The sequence below is a fragment of the Perca flavescens genome, chromosome 11 (genome assembly GCF_004354835.1).
Source record: "Perca flavescens isolate YP-PL-M2 chromosome 11, PFLA_1.0, whole genome shotgun sequence".
NCBI lineage: Eukaryota > Metazoa > Chordata > Actinopteri > Perciformes > Percidae > Perca > Perca flavescens.
In genome coordinates this window covers 589947-616448 of record NC_041341.1, presented here as the reverse complement: position 1 = coordinate 616448, position 26502 = coordinate 589947, and the positions used below count along the sequence as shown (strand labels likewise).

At 46.6% G+C, this 26502-nt stretch overlaps 1 protein-coding gene across 1 annotated transcript in view; it reads right to left on the bottom strand.

The window, feature by feature from the left end:
• Positions 1-26502, bottom strand: part of LOC114564194 (titin-like) — a 380077-nt gene that overhangs the window by 40398 nt on the left and 313177 nt on the right. Inside the window, 13 exon segments of the mRNA XM_028591428.1 lie at positions 241-528; positions 1518-1811; positions 2138-3904; positions 4170-4469; positions 5038-5188; positions 5307-5458; positions 5626-5925; positions 6662-6949; positions 7261-7557; positions 7726-8028; positions 8134-8721; positions 8889-9185; positions 9286-26379. Of these exon segments, the coding sequence (XP_028447229.1) occupies positions 241-528; positions 1518-1811; positions 2138-3904; positions 4170-4469; positions 5038-5188; positions 5307-5458; positions 5626-5925; positions 6662-6949; positions 7261-7557; positions 7726-8028; positions 8134-8721; positions 8889-9185; positions 9286-26379 (22119 nt within the window).

Here is a 26502-nt window from a genome sequence, read left to right as displayed (position 1 = left end):
TAGAACAAAAATCTTTGAACTCGGTCCAGTATTCAGGATCTTACTCTAACAAAAAGGTCTATCTCTGTAGGGATCCTTTCCATAATGTTGTCAGACACTTTTCACTTAATACTGTACCAATTTTAAAGACTGTTATTTCCATCACTCACTTAGACACAAAAACATTGGAAAATAGGGTCCAGGTTGAAAAAATAAAAAGCTGAAGTTACACTTTAAACATAATTGGCAGTGTTTATCCACCTTGTACTCTGACGTTGACTTCAGCTTTCTTGCAACCGGAGCTGTTTTTGGCCTCTATGGTGTAGATGCCACGATGGCTCCTGTCAGCACCGCGAACAAAAACGCTGCTGGTGCCAATGCCGGTGGTAACCTCAATGTCAAACATGGTCCTCTTGTCCACCTCTTTGCCGTCTTTGTACCAGATGATCTGGGGCAGGGGACGTCCAGTGATTTTGCAGCTGAGCTTGACATTCTCGCCGGCCCTCAGGGTAAGCGCCTGGTCTGGAGACCACTCGATATCAGGAGAAACTGGAGACGCAAAAAGAACAAAGAAATGAGCACTCAGCACAGTCCAAGGGATGTGAGAAACCTACTAATTATCAGGGGTGGGAATCACCAGCTTCAAATGATGAACCCAAGGAAAACTTTGTCAACATCTGTTTTATCTACAAAAATAAATAAAAATAAACCACCGAGTGGACAAAAAAACCCAATTGGTTTTATATTTCTACTATTATTAGAGTTGAAAAAGGGAGATCTTGCACTCTCGTAGCTCTTGCTACAGCATCTACATTTCTTTCTTTTTTTAAGATTATTTTTTGGGCATTTAGGCCTTTATTTATAGGACATCTGAAGACATTAAAGGGGAGAGAGAGGGGGAATAACATGCAGCAAAGGGCCGCAGGTTTGAGTCAAACCCTGGCCTGCTCATATGTGCGCTCACTCTACCAACTGAGATAACCCGGCCGTACAGCATCTACATTTCTTGAAGAAACTAACGTTATAGCCCCTCTGGACCTTCATCAAGTCTAGAAACGATAGTTTCTTCAACAAATGGTGATGCTGTAGCAAGAGCAGAGTGCTGGATATTCCTTTTTTAAGTCTCATTGTTGGATGTGTAGGTTTTTTCTCCGCAAAGATTATTCTAGTACGAAAAAGTTAAATTGTCATGTGCTACTTATAAAATAAAAGATCTTTACTTGGCATCCGTGTATCAATACGATATTGCCACGGAAAATATCGCGATACTTCCCCACCCCTACTATTTATGATAATTTGTCCATAAATTGTTAGGGCCCGAGCATCGACAACGCCGGTCGGAGTAGGCCCTTTTGAAATCACTAGGATTATTTTCTTTCATTTTCCCAAATAAATCACACGTCGTGTGAACATTTGCATATCCGTGCAAACAAATTTGGTATGTATCAAGTTCAGACTTACAAAAAAGCCTCTTGGAGCCATCCTCTAAACCCAACAGAATGACAGACATTTTTAAATTTTAATTTGAAAATACTTACTGCTCTCGTCCTTGGTCATAATGGATCCAGAGGAGTTGGATGGTGGACTGACGGTGCCCACAGCATTCCTGGCAATGACTCTGAACTCATATCTGTCTCCAGCAGACAGACCCGTCACTGTGAACTGGGTCTCGCAGACATCTGTGAAGTTGCATCGCAGCCATTTGCCTCTGCCTTGGCGCCTCTCCACACTGTAGCCTACAATGTTGCTTCCACCGTCCCTCTTCGGGATGTCCCACTGCAGTGTGACTGAGTCTCTGGTTACATCGATGCAGACAGGGGTGCCAGGTGGATCTATTTGAGAAGAGAAAGAAGTAAAGCAAACAGGTTCTTGATCAACCTTTGGTTCCAGTGTTTGCAAAGCTAAACCTATTTCTGTACTACATGAGCAAAGATGAAACTGATTTGTATCTGCTTATTTGACTCTGGATAAGACCGCAAATAAAGAGAATTTCCCCAAATGCTTCCATAAGTTCAACGCTAACGTAGACTGACTGTATACCTGACATATTTCCCCCTGCAAATTCTATAAATAAATAATAAATAACTATTTTGCTGTGTGTCGGACGTGTTTAGAATACAGTGTGTACGTTATCCCTTAACACAGAGTGTATACTTACCAACAGGGGAGACAGCGAGTGCATGTTTGCTCTGTTCGCTAACAGGACTAAGTCCGGCGTTGTTCTCAGCGTAAACTCTGAAGGAGTACTCCAGACCGTCGATGAGACCAATGATCCTGTACTCTCGTTTGGAGATGATGGTGGAGTTCACCTTCTGCCACAGGAGGCTGTTTCTGTCCTTCTTTTCAACATGATAGCCCAAAATGGGGGATCCTCCGTCAAAGCCTGGGGCCTCCCACTTAATGGTCATACCGTCACAGGTGATGTTATAGGCCACTGGTTTTGCTGGAGGCCCTGGAGGTTTGTACTGGTGCTGGGCAAGGACTTCTGCTGAGGTGAGTGCTTCACTGACTCCGTACTTGTTCTCTGCACGGACTCTGAACTGGTATTGAGTTCCCTTGACCAGGTTGGGAATCTTGAAGTTGGCCCTGACAACACTGGAGCAAACCATCTTCCAGTTGGCCTGGGAGGTCTCACGTTTCTCCACGCTGTAGCAGGTGATCTCACCGCCTCCATTGTCCTTTGGCTCATCCCAGGAAATGATGATGCTCTGGGCTTTAATCTCATCAAAACGGACGGGACCAACAGGCACCGAAGGGGGGGACAGAATGGTCACATTGATGTCGTAGTAGTTCTTGACGACTCTGTTGTCCAGAACCAAGGTGTACTGGCCGGCATGCTCCTTCTTGGCTCCTCTGACAGTGACTGCAGTCTTATTGTCAGTAGTCCTGAAGCGAATCTTGTCACTTTCCTTCAGAGGCAAGTTATCCTTCAGCCAGCTGATTGCAGGTTTGGGTTTACCCTTGAAGGGCAACTCGATGTGAATGTTCTGACCGATACGAACAGGAAGCTCTCCGGTGGGGTAGTCAATGAGGTTGGCCTCAGGTAGAATGATGAAGTCCTTCACGGTGATCGGACCAATCAGGGAGAAGTCACTGTTGCCCTTCTCGTTCTTGGCGAACACTCTGAAGTCCATGACAGCGTTCTCCTTCAGTCCCGTCACCTCGCAGGTGAAGCGCTTGCATGTTCCCCCCAAAGTCCACGTGGGATCTTCCTGAGATCTCTTTTCAACGATGTATTCGGTGATGTGGCTACCGCCGTCGTGGTCGGGTTTAGTCCACTGCAGGGTGACAGAGGTCTTCGTAGAGTCCAGCATCACCAGGTTTTTAACGGCTCCAGGAGTTTCGGTGGCTCTTACAGGCTCGGTGGTTTCGCAGGTGTCTCCCACACCGTACATATTTTCAGCAGACACACGGAAGAAGTAAGCTACATCCTCCTCCAGGCCCGACACCTTGTAAGTTGTGTTGGTACATTCGGCACAGATCACCTGGTAAGCCTTCATGGTGGACGCCTTCTTCTCGACGATGTAATGAGTGACGGGGGAACCGCCTTCGATGAGAGGAGCCTCCCAGCTTAGGGTCAGCTTTCCTCTCGTCACGTTCTTGATCATCAGTTTCTGGCATGTGGCTGGACTGTCCAGAACTTTAACGGAAACGGTGATTATCTTGGGTTCTCCCACACCATTCTCAATCTCCAGCAGGTACTTGCCGCGGTCGTCACGGGTGATCTTGGGGATGAGGAGCGTGGTGGCTCGCTCAGTGTTGGTGATGGTGTAGCGGTTGTCAGCGGCTATGTTGCGGTCATCACGGCGCCACGTGACGCCGGGAGCGGGGCGTCCCTTCAGAGGGATAAACACTTCCACGTCACGGCCAGCCCTGACTGTGTACTGGGTCGTCATGGGAACATCCAAGTCCAAATCGGCCTCCTCTGTTGGAGAGAAGTGAAACAAAAACAGTGGGAAAAGCAGAAATGAATTGTCGGTTAAGGCTCGGTTCTACTATTGATAAGGACATGATTATCCACCATCAGAAAAATAAAAAATGTACTCAGTATAGCAATCAATGGCAATAATTAGAAGCAATACAACGTATAGTTTTTAATGCTTTAATGAACCCCCATCGTGTTTTTATCTTCATCATAAAGCAAATATAAAAGACGTGTGAATGCCATAGAGGGATATATGAATACAAACCCAAGATATCTTTGGCTTGCAAAGGCTGGTACATCTTGATGTCTTCTCCTTTGCCCTTGCAGTTGACAGCAGAGACTCTGAAGAAGTAGTAGACTCCAGGTTTGAGGTGAGACACCACATATTCGCAGTCCTTGACCTGTGGGTTGGTGATCACCCATTCTTTTTCCTCTGTGTTCATCTGTTCCAAAATATAGTGTGTGATTTCACTGCCGCCATCATAGACGGGCTTCTCCCAGCCGAGGGTGATGGAGGTCTTTGTGGAGTCTAGTACACGCAGCTTGGATGGCTCACCAGGCAGATCTAGAGAAGACAAAGGGCATGAATGTTGTCAGAAGATCTTAACGATAAATAAATATTAAGCAGAAATACGTAAGAGGCTGGCATCATGATGCTAAGTGACAGTTAAATGGATAGCGATGGGAGAAATGTGATACCAGCTTGGTTGACATATTTATTGACATTTATAAAAATAAGGATAACAGGAAACTTGTCCATATATTTAGAAACTCACTGTTCCTTTTTTACAATATATTTGGGCAATATTGCAACTAATGTACTGGGACACGACAAGTATCTATTAAAGATATTGTTACAGAATGTATCTCCAACAAAGACAGATGGATAGATATTGTGATGAATGTTCTAAGTACGGAGAGAATTACTTTTTCACTAAATTTACGGGCTAATAAGTACTGGAGAAAAAAACTGATGAGACAAATAATGATTATTTACGGTTTGAACTGTTATCTCCATCAGAATAATGTTTGAATGAGTGCCTAGGTGACCAACTGTTTTTTTTTGTGTGTTCTGTTTTGTTGTATTTCTGTTTCTTAAAGAAAAGATAAAGTATAAAAAAATAAAAGCATACCGATGGGGTCGTAGGCCTTGTAGAGTTCAGAAGCCTCAGAGTAGTTTCCTGCTCCAGCCTTGTTGACGGCACAAACTCTGTACTGGTACTCCCAGTTCTCCACCAGGCCAGTGACTTTTTGCCTGGTGTCTCTGATGGTTCCCTTCACCACCTGGCCAAACACAAGTGACATTATGTTGTTTCCACATCATCAGTTATCAAGTTATCAGTTTTTTAAGTGTAAAAGAAGCTAAAGTACTGAAACTGTAAAGATAGGTCAGCGAACAAACCTTGAACCACTGCAGACTCTTCTTCTCCCTCTTCTCCAGATAGTAGCCGTCGATGTCGCTGCCTCCATCCAGCGCTGGTCTTTCCCAGATCACTGTCATGGTGGACTTGGTGATCATGGTCACTTTAGGCTTAGATGGCTCGCTTGGAGGAACTAAAAGAAATCAAAATGATCAGGTTAGATAAAATATAATAGTTTTCCTTTGCTTAAAAAAAAAAGAAATCCTACATTAAAGTTTAGTACCTTTTCAATACTAATAATTAACTGTGGATTGAACATCAGTTGTGGTAAATGATGCAGAATTTATTCTGATTGCTTACCAAATGCGTTCTTGGCGATGATAGGTTCAGACTCCAGTGGTTCTCCGATGCCGTACTTGTTGACTCCACGGACTCTGAAGATGTACTCATTACCCGGGATGAGTCTGGGCACGTTAACAATGCAATCGACCAGTTTCTCTGAGACGATGGACCACATGACTCTGCTCGTCTCCCTCTTTTCCACAATGTAATGCGTTACCATGGCACCACCCTCATCCGCAGGAGGGGACCACATGATGGTGATGTTCGTGGCTGTCACCTTCTTGAACTGAATCTCTCCAGCAGGGGGGCCGGACTTGTCTGGATGAGGGGGAGGACATATTCATGTAAGTCAGGGTCCATACATTATACACAATACATTTCATGCAAGGCAAAATGACTAATACATAAATCAAGCTGTTCTCATGATCCACTTTTACAGCTGTGAAAAGTACTGAAATTGGTATGTATTTCACGTATGTATTACTTTCAGCACCACATTGACTGCTGCTGTATAAGAGCGTGAAGATCCTCATAGGGAGGAGGTCGGGGGGAGGGGGATGTTTGGCTCCTAAAACACAGGGCTTTCAAGCCGAGAAGCAGAGTTCACTATCCAGGAAAAACACAAGTCTTTCCATGAAGAAGTTACAAAAGAAATTTGCATGTTCGTTTCCCGGGAGTGTTTACATCCAAACCATGATCTTTTTCTAAACTTAGCTAGTCGTTTTGGTGCCTGACTTAACTGTCGTCACCGCATGATGCTCATTTTTTGTCTGCTAGGGACAACTGCCACGGTCCCTGAAAGAACCGTCATCTTGCGCTGCTCTGTACCCGGCCCCCAGTAACCTTTTGTAGACTAAACTCAACTATCAACTGCCGCTGATATGACCGACAGCTCACAGAGCTCTGTAGCCGGCATCTCACCTAATTTTGCAATTTCATCATAAGAATTGGTGTGCATAACTTTTCGTACGATATTGTCGAACCCATTCATGAGAATGCATTGCATAAATACAGTTTTTAAATAATATCTGATATCTGATAATAATCTAAATACCTTGAATGAGCAGTCTGACAGTGGCAGATGCGGTTCCCATGGAGTTCTTCACCTTGACCTCGTACAATCCAGAGTTCAGACGAGTGGTGTCCTTCAGGAACAAGCTGGTGGACTCAAATGTGTGTTTGAAAGAGAGCTGGGCGCTAGGCTCAAGCTCTCTGCCATCCTTAAACCACTCGATAGTGGGAGCAGGTTTGGCTGTGATATTAAACTTGAGCTCCACATTAGATTCAGCCCTGTACTTGACCTCGCTGAAGTACTCTTGAGGTATTTCAATCTCTGGTGCACCTGGATGACAAACCAAATAACAGGCAAGTGACTTCAAATTCTGATAGATATATGCATCATACATAAAAGAACGTGTTGGACAACAAAATAGAGAAGGTCATTGTGAAAAATAAAAGTTTATTTCCAATATGTGATATCCAGTATCACAAAATAACGTGTCAAAAATGTAACATGTTAATTATCTGAACCAATGTTCTAAATTTACTAAAGCAGTGTAAAACATTGCAAATGCATACCCAAAATAAAAATCAAACAATCATTCACTCAATTTGATGGCAAAACACTGTTTGAAATAAACAAAATCGACGTACCGTATGTATCCACGCACGTGGCTGGTCCAGCGGTTATGGATGGATTGCTCACTGAGCCAACGGCATTCCTTGCCATGACTCTAAACTCATATGACTCGTCCTGGGTTAGGCCAGTCACAGCAAAGCGGGTGTCTGTGACATTGGTGAGGTTAGCCTTGGACCATTTAGCACTAACGCCCTCTCTCTTCTCAATGATGTAACCAGTGATCGGTGATCCGCCATCGTAGTTGGGCTTATGCCAGGCCAGGCTAATGGTGTTCTTGGTGATATCACTTATACGCAAGTCGATGGGTGGCTCTGCAGGAACAGACATTGAGAAATTATTATTAGAAAACTGTTGCTAAGAGATATTAACTGATATCACATCATCAGATATAGCTGAAAACTAAATAGACACCTAGAGAATTCCACAGCAAAATCTAATTTTCTTTGACTTTTATAGAAAGGTTTGAACATTGCACTCACCGCAGGCATCAATAGCCAGAACTGCATCAGAAATCTTGCTGAAGGCACTGATTCCAGCAGCGTTCTCTGCTGCCACCTTGAACTCATAAATAAGTCCAGCATTGATGTTGGTGACCTTAAAGTGTGTAGCACGGATCACCGTTTTGTTGACTCTCTGCCAAAGGATGCTGTTCCTGTCTTTCATCTGGAGATGGTAGCCAAACACGTGGCTGCCACCATCTGACGTTGGCTCCTTCCAGGCTACAGTGATGGTCTCCCTAGTTACATTAGTGATCTCCGGAGTTGACGGAGCTTCAGGAATAGCTGGTAAAAGTAAGAGTTGATGGTTGTTAACATGTTCATCCTGAGAAAGTAAAAACAAATAATAATGTGAAGATAAAAGAGAGAAGCAAAACAAAGACGACTTACTGTAAGGAAGATTGACAGCGACAGTCGGAGAGTCAATGTGCTCACTGATTCCATATCTGTTCTCAGCCCTGATTCTGAACTGGTACTCAAGGCCAGTGGTCAGCTTCATGATCTTCATGGTGCATCGGGCCACAGCAGAAGAAACATCAATCCAGTTGGCATTGGTTGTCTCTCTCTTCTGGATTATGTAGTTGGTGATAGGGCTGCCACCATCATATGTCGGTGGGAGCCAATTCAGGCTCACGCTGTCCTCTGTTACATCAGAGAGCTCCACAGGTCCAACTGGGGCACTAGGGCGGTCCAGAACCATAATATTCAAAAAGGATTTGGTGGTTCCGTTGGAGTTGGAGGCGATGATATCGTAGCGTCCTGTGTCTCCAGCAATGCTCTCACGCAAAATGATCTTGATGCTGTCAGGGGTGACTTCAGAGTTGAACCTCATTGTTGACTTTAGCAGCACGTCATCCTTGGACAGGGAGACTTTAGGCAAAGGCCGGCCCATCAGTGGAATCTCACACTTGAGTGTGGAGCCGGCTCTAACATACACTGTGTTGTGGGGGAAGTTCTTCATGTCGATCTCAGGAGATTCTGGAGCACAAAAAGTAAACAGAGATATAGCAATAGGAAATTAGTTTGAATACAATTTAACTTTCTGGTTTTATGCAAAAATGGATGTTGGCTTATTCTGTTGTTTTTATTTCTTATTTAGTCTTCACTAATCACGTTAAATCTGATCAATCTGATCTGTAACTTACCAAGCTGGTCTTTGACCACTACTGGGGTGATCATTTCCTTAATATCACTGAAGCCAGCGTGGTTCTCTGCTCTGACTCTGAAGAAGTACTCAGCATTCTCCCTCAGACCAGACACTGTCAAGTGTATGAACTTGGTTACACCACACTTAACCCACTTCTCCTGGCCTTTCTCCAGAGCTTCCACCAGGTACCCAGTAATTCTGCTGCCTCCGTCATGTTCTGGTTTAGCCCAGGCCAGCGAGACACTCTCCTTGGTCACATCAGTCACACCCAGCTTGGGTGGTGGGCTTGGTTTTTCTTGATAAAGGGGATAAACATTTGTTTTATTTTAATCCTCAAGTATCATCTTTAGCATAACAATAAGAATCTATAATGTTGAAGATTTAAAATTCCATACCTGTGATTTTGGTTCCTATTGTGGTCTCAGCAGAAACACCAACACCGTACTCATTCTCGCCCGTCACTCTGAAGTAGTAGACTTCTCCCTCCTGCACGTCTGTTACCTTGTATGACATTCTGTGGCATGTGTCGGTCAACCTGGTCCAGCCTTTCTTGCTGGCCTCACGGATATCAACAAGGTAGTTCTTGACTGGTCCTCCTCCCTCATTCTCAGGAGTGTCCCAGGTTACAGTAGCCGAGGTCCTCGTTACGTCCTTGACCTCTATACGGGCAGGAGGTCCAGGGGAATCCAAAACTCTGACATTGAGTGTCGCGGAGGTTGTTCCAACTACGCTAGACAAGGTGATGGTGTATTTGCCAGAGTCATCACGAGTTGCTTTCTCCACGGTGATAGAGGTGAAGGTGTCTGTGGTTTCAATGGCAGCACGAACTCTAAGGTCAACATCAGGCTTAGACCATGTAACACTGGGGATGGGTTTGCCTCTGAAGGGCACTGTCATGGTAAATGAGCTTCCATCCTTCACAATAAAAGTCTTCCTCATCTCATTGCTGATGTCAAAGACCGGCTCTTCCTCTCTTTCTTTGGCGATTTGTTTGTCTGTCTCAGGACTGGGCTCACTGACTCCAATCTTGTTAATGGACTTGACAACGAACACATATTCAGCACCAGGTGTCAATTTAACCACTGTAAACTCTGTGTTCTTGGTATTCTGGACTCCAACAATCCATTCATCATCTGAAGTATTCCTGTATTCGACTCTGTAACCAGTAACAGGTGCTCCACCATCAAATAATGGCTTATTCCATGACAGGGTGACTGTGGTCTTTGTAGAGTCGATGATTTTAGGCTTAGCAGGAGGTGAAGGCAGGAACTGTGGGTCTTCAGCCTTGGTGAGAGGGCAAGAGATGCTGGGAGCACTAAGGCCAGCAGCGTTCTCTGCAAAAACTCTGTATTCATACTCACTGCCTTCACGAAGGTTTGAAGCTTTGACTCTGAGATCATAAACAGGTTTCTTGTTGACACGGCACCAGCGAAGGCCAGTCTTCTCTCGCTTTTCAATGACATAGCCAGAGATACTGCTGCCACCATCAGAAGTTGGTCTTTCCCAACAGATGGTCATTGCCTCACCTGTAACTGAGGTGACCTGAACATTAGTGGGAGATGCAGGCACAGTGAATGGATCCATGGCCTTTATTGGTTCACTTTCCAGGGCCTCACCCTCCCCATATTTGTTGACTCCCCTAACTCTTAAGATATACTCATTTCCTTTGAGCAGTTTGGTTACTTTACAGGTAGTTGCCTTCATGTCACCATAGACAAGAGTCCAGGCGAGGCGACTGGTCTCGCGTTTCTCGACAATGTAGTGCATGATTTCAGCACCACCATTCTCCTGAGGCGGACCCCACGTTATGGTGCATTTCTCGGCTGTGAGACCAGACACTGTCATTGGTCCTGAGGAAGGTCCAGGTCGGTCCAGAACTTTACAGTTGACAGCCACAGACCTAGTTCCTGCCACATTGTGCAGGGTCAGGACATACTGGCCAGAGTCCCTCCTTATGACGTCTCTGACAATTAATGTGGTTGCGAAGTTGGTGGAGGTGATTTCACACCTGGCCTTCGCCTCAATCTCCTTTCCATCCTTCCACCATGAGACAACAGGGAGTGGACGGCCTGTGATTTCAGCATCAATTTGAATGATCTCTCCAGCCTTAACAACAACCAGCTGTCTGAGCTTATCTTCCATGATAATAGTTGGAGGGTCTACATCATCCTTGACTGTGACAGGACCAGTGCTTTCTGATGGAGCACTCAATAGCTCTGCAGAATTCTTAGCAATGACATGGAAGTCATATTGGACATCTTCTGTGAGGCCTGTGACATCAAAGTAAGTGTCTTGCAGGTTGGTGAAGTTGCATTTCAGCCAGCGGCCATCAGGAAGTTCTTTACGCTCAACAATGTAGCCAGTTATCTTTACTCCGCCATCATATTCTGGCTTATCCCAGAAGAGGGAAACTGAAGTCCTGGTAATGTTGGTGACTCTAAGGTTACGTGGAGATTCACATGGATCCCTGGCTGCCACAGGGTCACTGGCCTTAGTGCATGGACCAATTCCAGCAATATTCTCAGCATAGACTCTGAACTGATACATCAGTCCTTCTTCAATGCCTGTCATCTTGAACTGGTTCTCAGCCAGCAGACCTCTGTTGACCTTGGTCCACAGGATGCTGCTTTGGTCTTTGCATTCAATGTGGTAACCAGTTACAGGGCTACCACCATCTGTGGCAGGTCTGCCCCATACCACAAGCATGCCATACTTGGTGGCAAGGGAAATGTGGACGTTGGTAGGTGGGCCAGGAGGCTCGAAGGGATACTGAGCAATAACAGGAGTAGAGTCAATGGCTGAACTCTTGCCATAACGGTTCTCAGCTGCAATACGGAACTGATACTCTGTTCCCTGAGTGAGACGAGCCACCTTGATTGATGTCCTGGCTACTGTTGCTGAGACAATCTGCCATGTGGTTGTGGTAGTGTCTCTTTTCTCCACCACATAGTTGTTAATTTGACATCCACCGCTATAGGTTGGAGGATCCCATGACAGTGTGATGAAGTCAGCGCTCACCTCATCCATCCTAATGTTGCTGGGTGGGCCAGGTTTGTCAAGGATAACAACGTGGACTACAGCCGTCTTGGTGGCAAGTGAGTTTGTCAGAGTAATCTCATAATTTCCTTTATCCTCCTTGGTTGCTTCCTTGATGGTAATCTTGGATGAGGTCTTGGAAGTAAGAACATTGACCCTGGTCGTCTGCTTAAGCACCTGGCCGTCCTTCTTCCAGGACACTTCAGGCTGAGGTCTGCCTTTGATGGGAACATCAATCTTCAGGTCATCTCCAGCTTTTACACTGTATGTGTCGTACAACAGGTTGATGGTGGGTTCCACTGTGATGTCTTTCACCACCACAGGGGTAGCCAGAGGCTTGGCATCACTCTTGCCCTTATCATTCACTGCAAACACCCTGAAGGAGTATTCCTCTCCACTTGTGAGTCCACCAATAGTAGCTTCCAATGCTTTGACTTCACTGCAAACAGTCCATTTGTCATCTCCCTTGGGCTGCATCTCCACAATAAAGTTTGTTATCTTGCTGCCTCCATCATGATCCGGTTTCTCCCAGGAAAGAGTGACAGTGTGACGAGTCACATCAACCAGGATAACCTTTCCAGGAGGTAAAGGAGCCTCAGCCACTTTGACTTGATCTGTGGAGGCAGGCAGACCTACTCCCAGCTCATTCACAGCCAACACACGGAAATAATATCGGCCTCCTTCCTGCAGGTCAGAAATAATGTACGAGTTCCTCACACAGTTTGTGCAAACACTGGTGAAAGCCATTCTCTTCTGCTCTCTCTGCTCCACAATATAGTGTGATATCTTAGCCCCACCATCTATAAGAGGAGGCTCCCAGGAGAGAGAGACAGAAGTTCTCTTCACATCCTTAACTACAAGGTTGGTAGGAGTGCTAGGGGAGTCCAGAACTCTTACATTGATGAAGGCTGATTTGGAGCCACTGAGGTTCTCAAGGGTCAGTACATATTTGCCAGTGTCGAATCTATCGACATTCTCAATCACCAGCATTGTGTAAGAGCTTGTGACTTCAATTTGGGCACGCTCATTCAAAGTGCCATCAGCCTTTGACCATCTGACCTCAGGCTCAGGCTTTCCTCTGATTGTCACAAACAAACGCAAGGTGGCAGAGGCACGGACATTGACCATCTTCCTCAGGTCAGCATCTAGTTCAATTTCAGGAGCCTCCAGCTTCTCTGCAGCAATCACAGAACCAGGTAAGTCCACATGCTCTCCTACCCCCTCACAGTTAAGAGCAAAGATGCGGAAGTTGTACTCTGCATTTTCCTTTAGACACTTTACTGTATATTGGGTGGCCTGAACACCACTTGGTGGTGTGCAAGTGATCCATTCATCATCCGTTGCCTCCTTCCTTTCAACAACATATCCGCTGATTTGTGCTCCACCATCATAGATAGGCCTGGACCAGGACAGAGAGACTGTGGTGCTTGAATGGCCAGTGACTTTGGGGTTATTTGGAGGTCCTGGTGGGTAAATGGCATCACAGGCCTTGATGTATTCAGTTGGTGCGCTAGGCTTTCCCACACCAGCAGCATTTTCAGCTGAGATCCTAAATTCATAAGAGTGGCCCTCTGTGAGGCCAGTGCATCTGAATCTCAGGTCATTCAGCCTCTTCTTGTTGCATTTAGTCCATCGGATGCCATCCTTATCACGTTTTTCAAGGACATATCCTTCAATCTCAGCTCCTCCATTATGCTCTGGTCTCTCCCATGTAAGCACTATGGAGTCCCTAGTGATAGCGCTTGTCTCTGGGGTGGAGGGGGCACTGGGAGTGGTGAAGGGGTTACGAGCAATAACAGGCTCAGATTCCAAAGGCTCACCAACGCCATATTTATTCACAGCAGTGACTCTGAAGATATATTCATTACCAGGCAGCAGTTTTGTGATTTTGTAGCTGATGGCCTGGATCTTGGGCTCAACAACGGTCCATGACAAACGACTGGTCTCTCTCTTCTCAATGATGTAGTGAGAGATGCTGGCTCCACCATCATGTGAGGGATGGTTCCAGTGCAGATAACATTTTTCAGCTGTGACCCCTTTAACTTCAAGTGGGCCATCTGGAGGACCAGGTCTATCCAGAACTTTAACATTAACTGGAATCATCTTGACTCCTCCCACATTGACAAGTTTGAGGACAAAGTGGCCACCGTCCACTCTGACACATTCCTTGACTGTCAGGATAGTACGTGTGAGTGTGGTCTTGACCTCCATTCTTGGTGTGGTTTTATCAATCTCCTTTCCATCCTTTATCCAAGTTACTTCAGGCAGAGGCTTGCCAGTGAAGTCAGCATCAATGACAAATGTCTCACCAGCACTAACAACAGTCAGATCTTTGAATTTAGAATCCATGGTGGCCTCTGGAGCCTCAATTTCATCTTTAGCAGTAATTTCTCCTGTGCTCTGAGAAGGATGGCTGGAAATGCCTGCAGCGTTCCTGGCAACGACTCTGAACTCGTAAACACAGTCCTCAGTCAGGCCAGTGAGTGTGAACTGGGTATCAATGATGTTGGTGAAAGTGGCCTTCATCCAGCGAGTATCTGGGTGCTTCCTCCTTTCGATCAGATAGCCAGTAATTGCACTGCCTCCATCATACTGAGGCCTGGTCCACTGAAGTGTGACATGATTTCTGGTAATTTGAATGGCCTCTGGAGTGCCTGGTGGATCACAGGGGTCCCTGGCTACAGTGCTTTCAGAGACCTTGCTTGCTGGGCTGAGTCCAGCGATGTTCTCAGCATAAACTTTGAATTCATACTCAATACCTTCTTCCAGCTCAGTAGTCTTGAAACGTGTGTCTGGGATTAGAAGTTTGTTGAGTTTAGTCCACAGGAGGCTGTTTTTCTCCTTTCTCTCAAGGTGATAGCCTAGGACAGGGCTGCCACCATTGTTGGTTGGAGGTTTCCACTCAACAACCATATTATCCTTGGTTGCAGCAGAAATAAATGGTGTTTCTGGGGCAGCAGGCACACTGAATGGATACTGAGCAATAGCAGTGGGAGAGACAATGGCAGGACTCTTTCCATATCTGTTCTCAGCAGACACTCTGAATTGATACTCAGTTCCAGTCTTCAAGTTGCTGACTTTGATGGTTGTCCTGGCAATAGTAGCAGACACGATCTGCCATGCTGTTGTGGTGGTGTCTCTCTTCTCCACAATGTAGTTGTTGATCTGACAACCTCCGGTATACTCTGGTGGCTCCCAGGAGAGTGTGACATGATTAGAGCTAACTTCCTCAATCTTCACAGGGCCTGTGGGCGGGCCAGGCTTTTCAAGAATAATGACAGTAATCTCCTCTGTAGCTGTTCCTATGCTGCTGGTGGCTGTTATGGTGTATTTACCAGAGTCTTCCTTATTTGCATCCTTGATGCACAGCTTAGTAGATGATGCTGTGCTTAATACATTCAGTCTGGTTGTCTCCTTAAGAGCATGCCCATCCTTCTTCCATTCAACTGTAGGAACAGGACGCCCAATCACTGGAATCTCCATCTTCAGATCCTCACCTGACTGTAAACTGTATGTGTTGAATGTCATCTTGAATCTGGGCTTAATAGTTACATCTTTAGCAGTGACTGGTGCAGCCAGAGGCCTTGGGTCACTCCTGCCCTTCTCATTGAAAGCTGACACTCTAAACAGGTACTCATGGCCTGCACTTAGGCCTGTGACAGTGCCCTCACAAGTTTTGGTTGTGGCAGCTACCACCCATTCTTCTGAACCCACAGGCTGCATATCAATGTAATAGCCCATGATTCTGCTGCCTCCATCATGGTCTGGCTTCTCCCAGGAGAAGGAGGCAGAGGTTTTGGTCACTTCAGTCAAAGTGACCTTACCCACTGACAGAGGAGGTTCAGAGGTCTTAACTGGGTCTTCTGTCTCAACTCCCTGTCCCACGCCAAACTCGTTCTCTGCCAAGACTCTGAAATAGTAGATGATTCCCTCAGTGAGGCCAGTGATACGGTAGCTTGTCTTTGTGCACTTGTTGTCCACATTAGAGTAAACTATCCTGGTAGACTCACGCTTTTCAACAAGATAATTTTTGATTCTTGCACCACCATCAATAAGAGGAGGCTCCCACGTCAGAGTGACACTTTCCCTCTTAATGTCTTTTACGGTTAGATTCAGTGGGGCCCCTGGAGTGTCCAGAACTTTAACAGAGACAAAGGCTGATTTGGTGCCAGCGCTATTTTCCAAGTTGAGAATGTATTTTCCAGCATCATATTTGTCACATATGTCAATGGAGAGCTGTGTGTAATCTTCACCAGTGTCTATCTGAACTTTACTGGGCAGTGCTCCATCCTCCTTGGCCCAGTTGACCTCAGGAGCAGGACGGCCCTTGAATGGAATGGAGATTCTCATTGAACCTCCTGCACGGACAACTATACCCTTTCTGAGCTCTGAATCCAGAATCATTTCTGGAGGTTCAATCTTATCGATAGGTTTCACAACTCCCTCGATCTCGGTAGCCTCGCCAACACCCAGCTTATTGATGGCACATATGCGTACCTTGTATTCCTGGTGCTCTATCAATTTGGTGATGGTAAACTTGGTAGCATTAACTCCGGAAGGTGGGGTGCACATGCTCCACTCCTCCTCATCAGCCTTAGTAATTTCCACAGCGTATCCTTGAATCTCACAACCACCATCGTAGATAGGCCGGTGCCAGGCCAGAGTGACAGTGTCTTTAGTCGTGTCGACAACATGGGCATTGGTGGGACAGCCCGGTTCAAAGGAGGGATCACAGGCTTTGAGGTACGGTGTAGGTGGGCTTGGCTGACCCACGCCAGCTGCATTCTCAGCAGATAGCCTGAATTCATATTCATGGTCCTCAGTCAGACCTGTTACTCTGAAACGCAAGTCTGTCACTCTACGTTTGTTGCACTTGGTCCACCTCACTCCAGCTCTGTCTCTCTTCTCAACAATGTAACCAACAATCTCACTGCCTCCATTGGTTTCCGGGCGGTTCCAGCAGACAGTCATGGAGTCCCTGGTAATATTAGTGATCTCAAGTTCCTGAGGTGAGCCAGGGGGAACATAAGGATTTCTCATGATAACTGGAGCTGATTCAAGAGGCTCGCCCACGCCATATTTGTTGACAGCCATGACTCTGAAGATGTACTCATTGCCCTTCAACAGCTTGGTAACTTTGAACATGGTAGCTCCACAGTCACTTGACACAACTGTCCATGCCAGGCGGCTGGTTTCTCTCTTCTGAATGACATAGTGAGAAATACTAGCTCCTCCATCATGCCTGGGGGGCAGCCATGACAGTGAGCACTTCTCCTCAGTGACATTGCTGACAGTAAGAGGTCCCTCTGAGGGGCCTGGTCTGTCCAGGACTTTCACACTGAATGGAACAGTCTTACTTCCAGCCACATTAGTCAGAACCAGTGTGTACTGTCCACCGTCCACTCTGATGGCATCCTTCACAAGGAGCCAAGCCTTGAAATCAGTGTTTTTCAGCTCAGCTCTTGCTGAGTTTTCAACTTCAACATTTCCCTTGAACCACTGAGCTGTGGGGATGGGCTTTCCTTCCACACTGGCCTCCAGACTGAAAGTCTCTCCAGCATTGATAACAATGGTCTGGTTGTACATAGGATCTGTGTCACACTTAGGTGGTTCAATTGCATCCTTGGCTGTGATGGATCCTGTGCTTTCAGAGGGCTTGCTGACAGCACCAGCTCCATTCCTTGCAATTACTCTGAAATCATATTTACCGTCTTCCATTAGGCCAGTAACTGTGAATTCATGTTCAATGACATTTGCAAAACTGGCTTTCATCCACTTTCCTTCAGGAAGGTCACGTTTCTCCACTACATAGCCAGTAATTAAGCTTCCACCGTCATACTCTGGAGGAGTCCACTTCAGCTTCACTGAGTGCCTAGTTACAATTAAAGCCTCAGGACGGCCAGGGGGATAACATGGGTCACGGGCTACATACCCTTCAGAAACTTTGCTGCATTTTCCAATGCCAACTATATTTTCAGCATAGACTCTGTACTCATACTCAATGCCTTCCTCAAGAGGAGTAGATTTGAACCTGCAGTCTTGGATGAGCATTTTGTTGATCTTGGTCCAGAGGATACTGTTCTTCTCCTTTCTCTCCAGATGGTAGCCCAAGATGGCACTGCCTCCATCAGATGGGGGCTTGTGCCACTCAACCACCATATAGTCTTTAGAGTACAGAGACACAAATGGTGTTCCTGGTGGGCCAGGCTCCTGGAACGGATACTGTGCCACAACAGGCTCTGAATCAATTGCATAACTCTTTCCATATCTGTTCTCAGCATAGATTCTGAACTGGTATTCACTGCCTGTCTTCAGATTAGCCACTTTTAGCGTTGTTCTGGCCACAGTGGCAGATACAACCACCCAGTTGGTTGTGGTTGTGTCTCTCTTCTCAACCACATAGTTGGAGATTGGGCAGCCACCAGTATATGTAGGAGGTTCCCAGTTAAGAGTCATACTCTCAGCACTGACATCCTCTATTTTGACAGGGCCTGTTGGTGGGCCTGGTTTGTCTAGGGTAATCACCTCAATAGTGGCGTCTTTGGAACCCAGGGTATTGGCAATATTGATGCTGTACATGCCTCCATCCTCTTTGGTAGCATCCTTTATGGTGAGAGTGGTAAGACGTGCTGAGTCAGTGACATTGACTCTGGTGGTCTGCTTAAGGGCGGCTCCGTCCTTGGTCCAAGTGATGGTTGGCTTTGGATGACCAGCAATTGGGACCTCTATCTTTAGGTCATACCCTACCTGGACACTGTATGTGCTCACTTTGGGTCTAACTGCAGGCTCAATCACAAGGTCCTTAGTTACAACAGTTTGAGCCAATTGCCTGGGGTCACTTTTGCCCTTGTCATTTACAGCAACAACTCTGAACTGGTACTCCTCTCCCTTGAGTAGGTTTGTCACTACAGTCTCCAGTGCCTTCCCACTGGCACACAGAGACCAAGCTTCACTGTCCTTAGGTGCCAGCTCGACTTCGTAGTAACTGATCCTACTGCCGCCGTCATGTTCAGGCTTCTCCCAGGTGAGAGTTACAGTGCTAGAAGTGACGTCAACAACACTAACTTTACCAGGTGGCTGAGGTTTCTCAGATATCTTTATTGGTTCTATAGTTTTAGCAGGGAGACCCACCCCATATTCATTCTCAGCCAAGACTCTGAAGAAGTAGATTCCACCCTCTGGGAGAGGCTCAACTTTCCATGACATCTTGTTGCAGGTGGTGACGGGAGAATAAACCTTTCTAGTGCTCTCACGCTTCTCAACAATGTAATGCTTTATCCTTGAGCCGCCATCAAGAAGTGGAGGCTCCCATGTGAGAGTGACAGAGTTCTTGGTAATCTCTTTCACGAAGAAGTTAGCTGGTGGACTAGGTGAGTCCAGGACTCTGACACTGATGAAGACTGACTTTACTCCGCTGGCATTTTCTGCAGTCAGGGTGTACTTGCCTGTGTCAAATCTGTCAACATTTTCAATGACAAGTGAAGCATAGCTGCCTGTATTGTCAATCTGGGCAGTCTCCTTAATCTCACCCTCAGCCTTGCCCCATTTCACCTCAGGAGCTGGACGACCTCTCACAGGAACAAACAGCCTGAGAGTGCTTGCTGCTCTAATGTTGATCATCTTTCTCATATCAGCATCAAGGTCAAGATCAGGAGCCTCAAGTTTCTCCTCCAGAAGAATCTTTCCTGTAATATCAGCATGCTCACCAACACCAACTTTGTTGATGGCACACACTCTGAATTGGTATTCATGCTTCTCCAGAAGCTTTGTCACTGTAAACTTAGTTTCTGTGATTCCAGTTGGAGGAGTGCATATAAACCACTCATCCGATGCTACATCGCAGGCCTCAACAATGTAAGCCTGAATCTCACAGCCACCATCATAGATGGGTTTGCCCCATGTCAGGGAAACAGTGGACCTAGATGTGTCCACCACCTTGGGATTGTTTGGTGGGCCTGCTTTGAAGATAGGATCCAATGCTTTGTAGTACACTGTTGGTGCACTAGGTGTGCCAACACCAGCAGCATTTTCAGCAGCAACTCTGAATTCATAGCTGTGGTTTTCTAGGAGCCCTGTTACTCTGAAACGCAGCTCACTCACTGTGCGCTTGTTGCACCTGGTCCATCTCACACCATCTTTGTCACGTTTTTCAACAACGTATCCCTGGATGGGACTGCCACCATCATTAGTTGGTCTCTCCCAGGTCACTACCATGGAATCTTTGGTGATTGTGGAGACTTCTACCTCAGTTGGAGAGTTCGCAGTGACAAATTGATTTCTGGCAATCATTGGCTCGGATTCTAGAGGCTCACCAACTCCGTATTTGTTGACTGGAATCACTCTGAAGATATACTCATTACCAGGAAGTAGTTTTGTGATCTTCAGGTTCAGGGTCTGAACTTTTTGTTCAACTACAGTCCAAACCAGTCGGCTGGTTTCCCTCCTCTCAACAATGTAATGGGAAACATCACTACCTCCATCTTGCAAGGGAGATTTCCAGGCAATGGAGCATTTCTCACTGCTGATCCCATAGATAGAGATAGGGCCATCGGGTGGACCTGGTCTGTCCAGGACCTTGACATTAATGTTAACAGATTTCTCTCCTCCAACATTCTTTACCAGCAAAGTGTACTGACCTCCATCAACACGGATAGCTTCTTTAACAACTATACAAGCTGTAAAGTCTGTGTTCTTAAGCTCCAGGCGTGCTGCTTCAGAAATCTCTTTGCCCTCCTTTATCCAGTGTACTGTGGGCACAGGCTTACCATAGACACCAGCCTCGAGCTTGAATGTCTCTCCAGCATTTACCACCACAGCCTGGGAGTACTTAGCTTCTAAGTCAATCTTGGGTGGATCCACCTCATCCTTGGCAGTGATGGCTCCAGTAGAATCAGAGGGCTGGCTTAAGACACCTGCTGCATTCCTGGCGATAACACGAAACTCATAAATTTGTTCTTCAGTGAGTCCTGTGACAACAAATACAGTCTCAATGACGTTGGCGAAACTGGCCTTCATCCAGCGGCCAGCTCCCTCTTTCTTCTCAACCACATAGCCTGTGATCTTAATGCCGGCATCATACTCAGGTTTGGTCCATCTGAGTGTCACTTGGTTTCTTGTCACTATGACAGCCTCTGGTTTGCCTGGTCTGTCACAAGGATCTCTGGCCACTTGCATTTCAGTCAGTTTGCTGGCTTTGCTGAGGCCAACAATGTTCTCAGCATAGACTCTGAACTCATACTCAATACCCTCCTCAAGGCCAACAACCTTAAATCTGGTCTCTGGGATTATTTGTTTGTTCTGTTTCACCCACAGTATACTGTTTCTCTCTTTGAGCTCCAAGTGGTAGCCCATAATTTTGCTTCCACCGTCACTGCTGGGTTTCTCCCATACAACCACCATGCTCTCCTTGGTGGCTGACTGGACCACAACAGAACGTGGTGGGTGGGGCACCTCAAATGGATACTGAGCAACAATGGTTTCAGAGAGCAGGACTGAAGACTTGCCATATCTATTCTCTGCAGCAATCCTGAACTGATACTCAGTTCCAGTCTTCAGACGGGCTGCCTTGATAGTGGTTCTGGCCACAGTAGCTGACACAATCTGCCAGTTAGTGGTAGATGTGTCTCTCTTCTCAACAACGTAATTGTTGATGGCACAACCACCGTCATATTCTGGTGGATTCCAGGACAGGACCAAGCTGTCAGCAGTGACCTCATCCATCTTAATTGGGCCGGTTGGAGGACCAGGCTTATCTAGAACAACAACACTGATGTCTGTAGATGCCTCTCCAACGGTGTTGATCAGTTTGATAGTGTATGTGCCCACATCATCTCTGCAAGCGTCTTTAATAACCAGGAGAAGGTTTTTGTCTGTGGCATCAGCATTAACTCTTGTGGTCTCTTTGAGAGCAATGCCATCTTTGAGCCAAGCTGCTGTAGCCTTGGGACAGGCGGAATATGGTACATCAATCTTCAGATCATCTCCCGCTAGCACACTGTACGTGCTAAAGAGCAGTTTGAAGGTCGGGGAGATGACTAGGTCTTTAGCCACCACGGGCACACTAAGAAGACGTGGGTCACTAACTCCCTTTTCATTGGTGGCTGAGATACGGAACATGTACTCCTCTCCCTGTGTAAGGCCAGTTACAACAGCCTCATTGGTCTTTACAACCATGACCTGGATCCACTTCTCACTGCCTTTACCCTGCATCTCAACATTATAGCCTGTGATTCTGCTCCCACCATCATGGTCAGGCTTTTCCCAAGTTAGTGTGACGCTGGAGCTGGTAACTTCACGAAGGGTCACTTTGCCCGGTGGTAGAGGCTTCTCTGACACTTTAATTGGTTCAACAGTCTCTGCTGGGAGGCCAATTCCATATTCATTTTCAGCCAGGATTCTAAATGAGTACAATTTTCCTTCCTCCAGGTCTCCAATTTTCCAACTAGACTTATGGCAGCTGGCACAGACAGTGGTGTAGGCCTTTCTGTGTGACTCGCGCTTCTCCACAATGTAGTTGCGGACTCTGGAGCCACCATCAATGAGAGGTGCATCCCAAACGAGTGAAACTGAATCTCTAGAGACCTCCTTGATAATCAGATTCTGAGGGGCTCCAGGACTATCTAGCACTCTGACATTAACAAAGGCTGTTTTGCTTCCTGAGGCATTCTCTACAGTCACCATGTATTTACCTGCATCAAACCTGTCAACATTGTCTACCTGAAGAGTGGTGAATGATGGGGTGATTTCAATGAGAGCTCGGTCTAGGGATTCTCCATGTTCTCTTGACCATTTAACTTCAGGTACTGGTCTGCCCTTAATTGGAACAAAGAGTCTGAGTGTGCTACAGGCTCTGAGGATGACCACCTTACGCAGCTCTGCTCCAAGTTCAATTTCTGGAGGAAGCAATCTGTCTTCAGCCTTGGGGGTTCCAGGAACAGCAGCTGGCTCTCCCACTCCCTCACAATTAGTGGCACAGATGTTGATTTTGTAATCTTGGTTTTCCTTCAAGTTGGTAATAGTGAAGGAAGTGGCTGTCCATCCCTTCTTGGGAGTGTGTATTGTCCACTCATCCTCCTCAGGCAGGCAGGTCTCCACAATGTAACCAGTGATTTCAGAACCACCATCGTAGACAGGCTTGTTCCAGGCAAGGGTAATGGAAGACTTGGTTGTGTCCAGCACTCTGGGGTTCCCTGGAGGTCCAGGCTGGAAGATGGTGTCTACAGCTTTGTAGAATGGACTGGAAGGACTAGGCTGGCTTAGACCAGCATTATTTTCAGCAAAAACTCTGAATTCATACTCATGATCTGGTGTGAGGCCAGAGGCCTTGAAACGCAGGTCAGTTACAGTCCTCTTGTTACATTTTACCCAGCGCAGGCCAGTCTTATCCCTTCTCTCAATTACGTACGTGTTTATTCTGCTGCCTCCATCATGTTCAGGGCGCTCCCAGCAGACGACCATGGAGTCTTTGGTAATGCTGGTGACTTCAGGCTGTGTTGGTGGGTCACTGGGGACATAGGGGTTGGCACAGATGATCGCTTCAGACTCCCGGGGCTCACCCACGCCATACTTGTTTACAGCCATTACTCTAAAGATGTATTCATTGCCCTTTAGAAGCTTGGTAACCTTTAGCCTGTTTGCCTGAAGGTCTGTAGCCACATTTGTCCATGCCAGCCTACTGGTCTCTCGCCTCTGAAGGATAAAGTACTCAATCTTGGCACCACCATCATGTGTTGGATGCAGCCAGTTAAGAACACATTTCTCAGCAGTGACGTCAGTAACAGTGAGGGAGTCTGGTGGTCCAGGTCTGTCAAGCACCTTGACATTATAGGTAAACTTGGCAAATCCACCAGGATTGCTGGCGGTCAGAATAAAAACACCTCCGTCCCTCCTCAGGGAATCTTTGTTTATTAGAGTTGTGTGGAAATCAGTTGTCTTTATCTCTATTTTGGCTGTATCAACAAGTTCCTTTCCTTCCTTGGTCCATACCAAAGATGGTAGTGGCCTGCCAGTCACACTGGCCTCCAGCTTGAACACCTCTCCTGCCATGACAACAACATTGCTGCTATAGGATGCGTCAACATCAAGCTTGGGCTCTTCAATGTCATCTCTGCATGTGATTGCCTCTGACGTCGGGGATGGAGCACTAACAGCACCAGCTGAGTTTCTAGCAAACACTCGGAATTCATAAGTTGCATCTTCGATCAGACCACTGACCGTGTAGATGGTTTCTAGGATGTTGTTGAAGTTGGCTTTGAGCCAGCGTCCATTGGGCATCTCTCTCCTCTCTATTGTGTATCCAGTGATGGAAAATCCACCATCTCCCTCTGGTTTGGTCCATGAAACTGTGACCTCATGTCTGGTTACATTCAGTGCCACCGGCCTACCTGGTGGGTCAACAGGGTCCAAAGCATACATAGTATCAGAGGGTTTGCTGGGTTTGCTGAGACCAGCCATGTTTTCAGCAATAACACGGTGTTCATATGCGATTCCATCAACAAGGCCTGTTGATTTGAAGATATTTCCGACAACAAGAGCTTTGCTGACCCTCTGCCACAGAATGCTGTTTTTCTCTTTTCTGTCCACATGATAGCCAAGGATGACACTGCCTCCATCAGAGGAAGGCTCGTTCCAACTCAGAGTCATTGCATCCTTGTTGAAAGATGTGACCACAGGAATGCCTGGCTGGCCTGGCACATCAAATGGATAGGCAGCCAACACTGGTTCAGAGATAATGCATGGTCCAATGCCATATCTGTTCTGGGCCTTGACACGGAACTGATATTGGGTTCCAGTGTTGAGTCGGGCTGCCTTGAATGTGGTGCGGATCACTGTAGCTGCCAACTCCATCCAGGAAGTACCAGTGGTCTCCCGCATCTCAACAATATAGTTGTTGATAGGTACACCTCCATCACTCTCTGGTGCTTCCCAGGACATAAGAACATAATCACATGAGACCTCTTCCAACTTGATGGGACCAGTGGGAGGACCTGGAATGTCGTGGACCAGGACTGTGATCGTCTCAGTCACTGTACCCAGCATGTTCTTACCAGTCATGGAATACTGGCCTTCATCAGTCCTCTTGATCTCACCAATGTTGAGGATAGTAGATGTTGGTGTGGTTTCAATGTTGATTCGTTGTGTCTCCTTGATCCTTATGTCTCCCTTCTTCCAGGAAACGTCAGGCCTGGGTTTGCCGAGCACTGGAATCTCCACCTTGACACGGTCTCCTGCCTTGGCAATGACCGTCTTCTGGTACACTCCACGCAGGTCAAAGGAAGGAGCGGAAGTATGCTCTTTGATAATAGCTGGCCTACTCTCACGAGGGTCGCTCCTGCCTGATGCATTGACAGCCATTATGCGGAAGGTATATTCTGCACCCTCAATCAGATCGGTGACAGTGTAGTCCAGAGCCTTGATGGTGCCCATATGGACCCACTGCTCAGTGTCCTTCTTCTGGGCCTCAATGACATATCCGGTGATCAAGCTGCCGCCATCATGCAGGGGCTTTGCCCATGCCAGGCTGGCACTATCAGCTGTCACATCTGTAACATACAAGTTCTCTGGCGCAGTGGGGGCCTGGGACACCCTGATTGGCTCAGGAGATTCAGCGGGCTCACCTACACCCAGGTCATTCTCAGCAGAGATACGGAAGTAGTAGTAAGCTCCCTCTTCAAGGTCTGTAAACTTGTAGGAACACTTCTGCCATTTAGTGGTAAGCACTGTGTAGGCCTTCTTGGTAGCCGCCCTCTTTTCAATAACATATCTGTGAATCTTAGAACCACCATCGATTATGGGGATTTCCCACTGGAGGGTGATGCTGTTCTTGGTGATCTCCCTAGGCTGGACATTGACTGGTGGTCCTGGTGTGTCCAAAACCTTGACATTAACAAATCCGGTCTTTTTTCCAGCAACATTCTCAAGACACAGGTTGTACTTTCCAGCATCATATCTGGTGCAGTCAGGAATAACCAGTAAAGTGTAGGACTCTGTGGTGTCAATGTGTGCACGTGTTTTCAAGTTGGTATCATCTTTACTCCAGGTTACTTCTGGAACAGGACGTCCCCTAATAGGCACAAACATACGGATTGAAGCACGGCACCTGACCACCAGGGTTCTCCTGAGTTCAGCATCCAGTTCAAAGTCTGGCAGTGTCTCCTGGTCCACGAGTTCAGTCACTTTCTCAACCTCTGCAGGCTCGCCAACTCCTTCGGAATTAACAGCGCTGACTCTGAAGTGGTATTTGCCTCCTTTTTGAAGTTTACCAATAACGTATTCAGTAGCTTTCACTGGATACTGTGTCTCCACCTCCCAGTCATCAAGCCCTTCCTTTTTGTACTCAACAATATATCCATCTACTTCAAGACCACCATCATAGTGGGGTCGGCCCCAGACGAAGGTGGCTGTGGTTTTTGTGGTTTCTGTAATTTTGGCGTTGGATGGAGGACCAGGTGGATCTAATGAACAAGAAAAACAGGGGTTCAAAAAAGTTAATGCTGGTGCTTGATGTGTATTTTCTGAATTCTGCATATGCAACTTTAGTGTTTTAAGATGTAATTTATAATTAAATGATAAGTTCA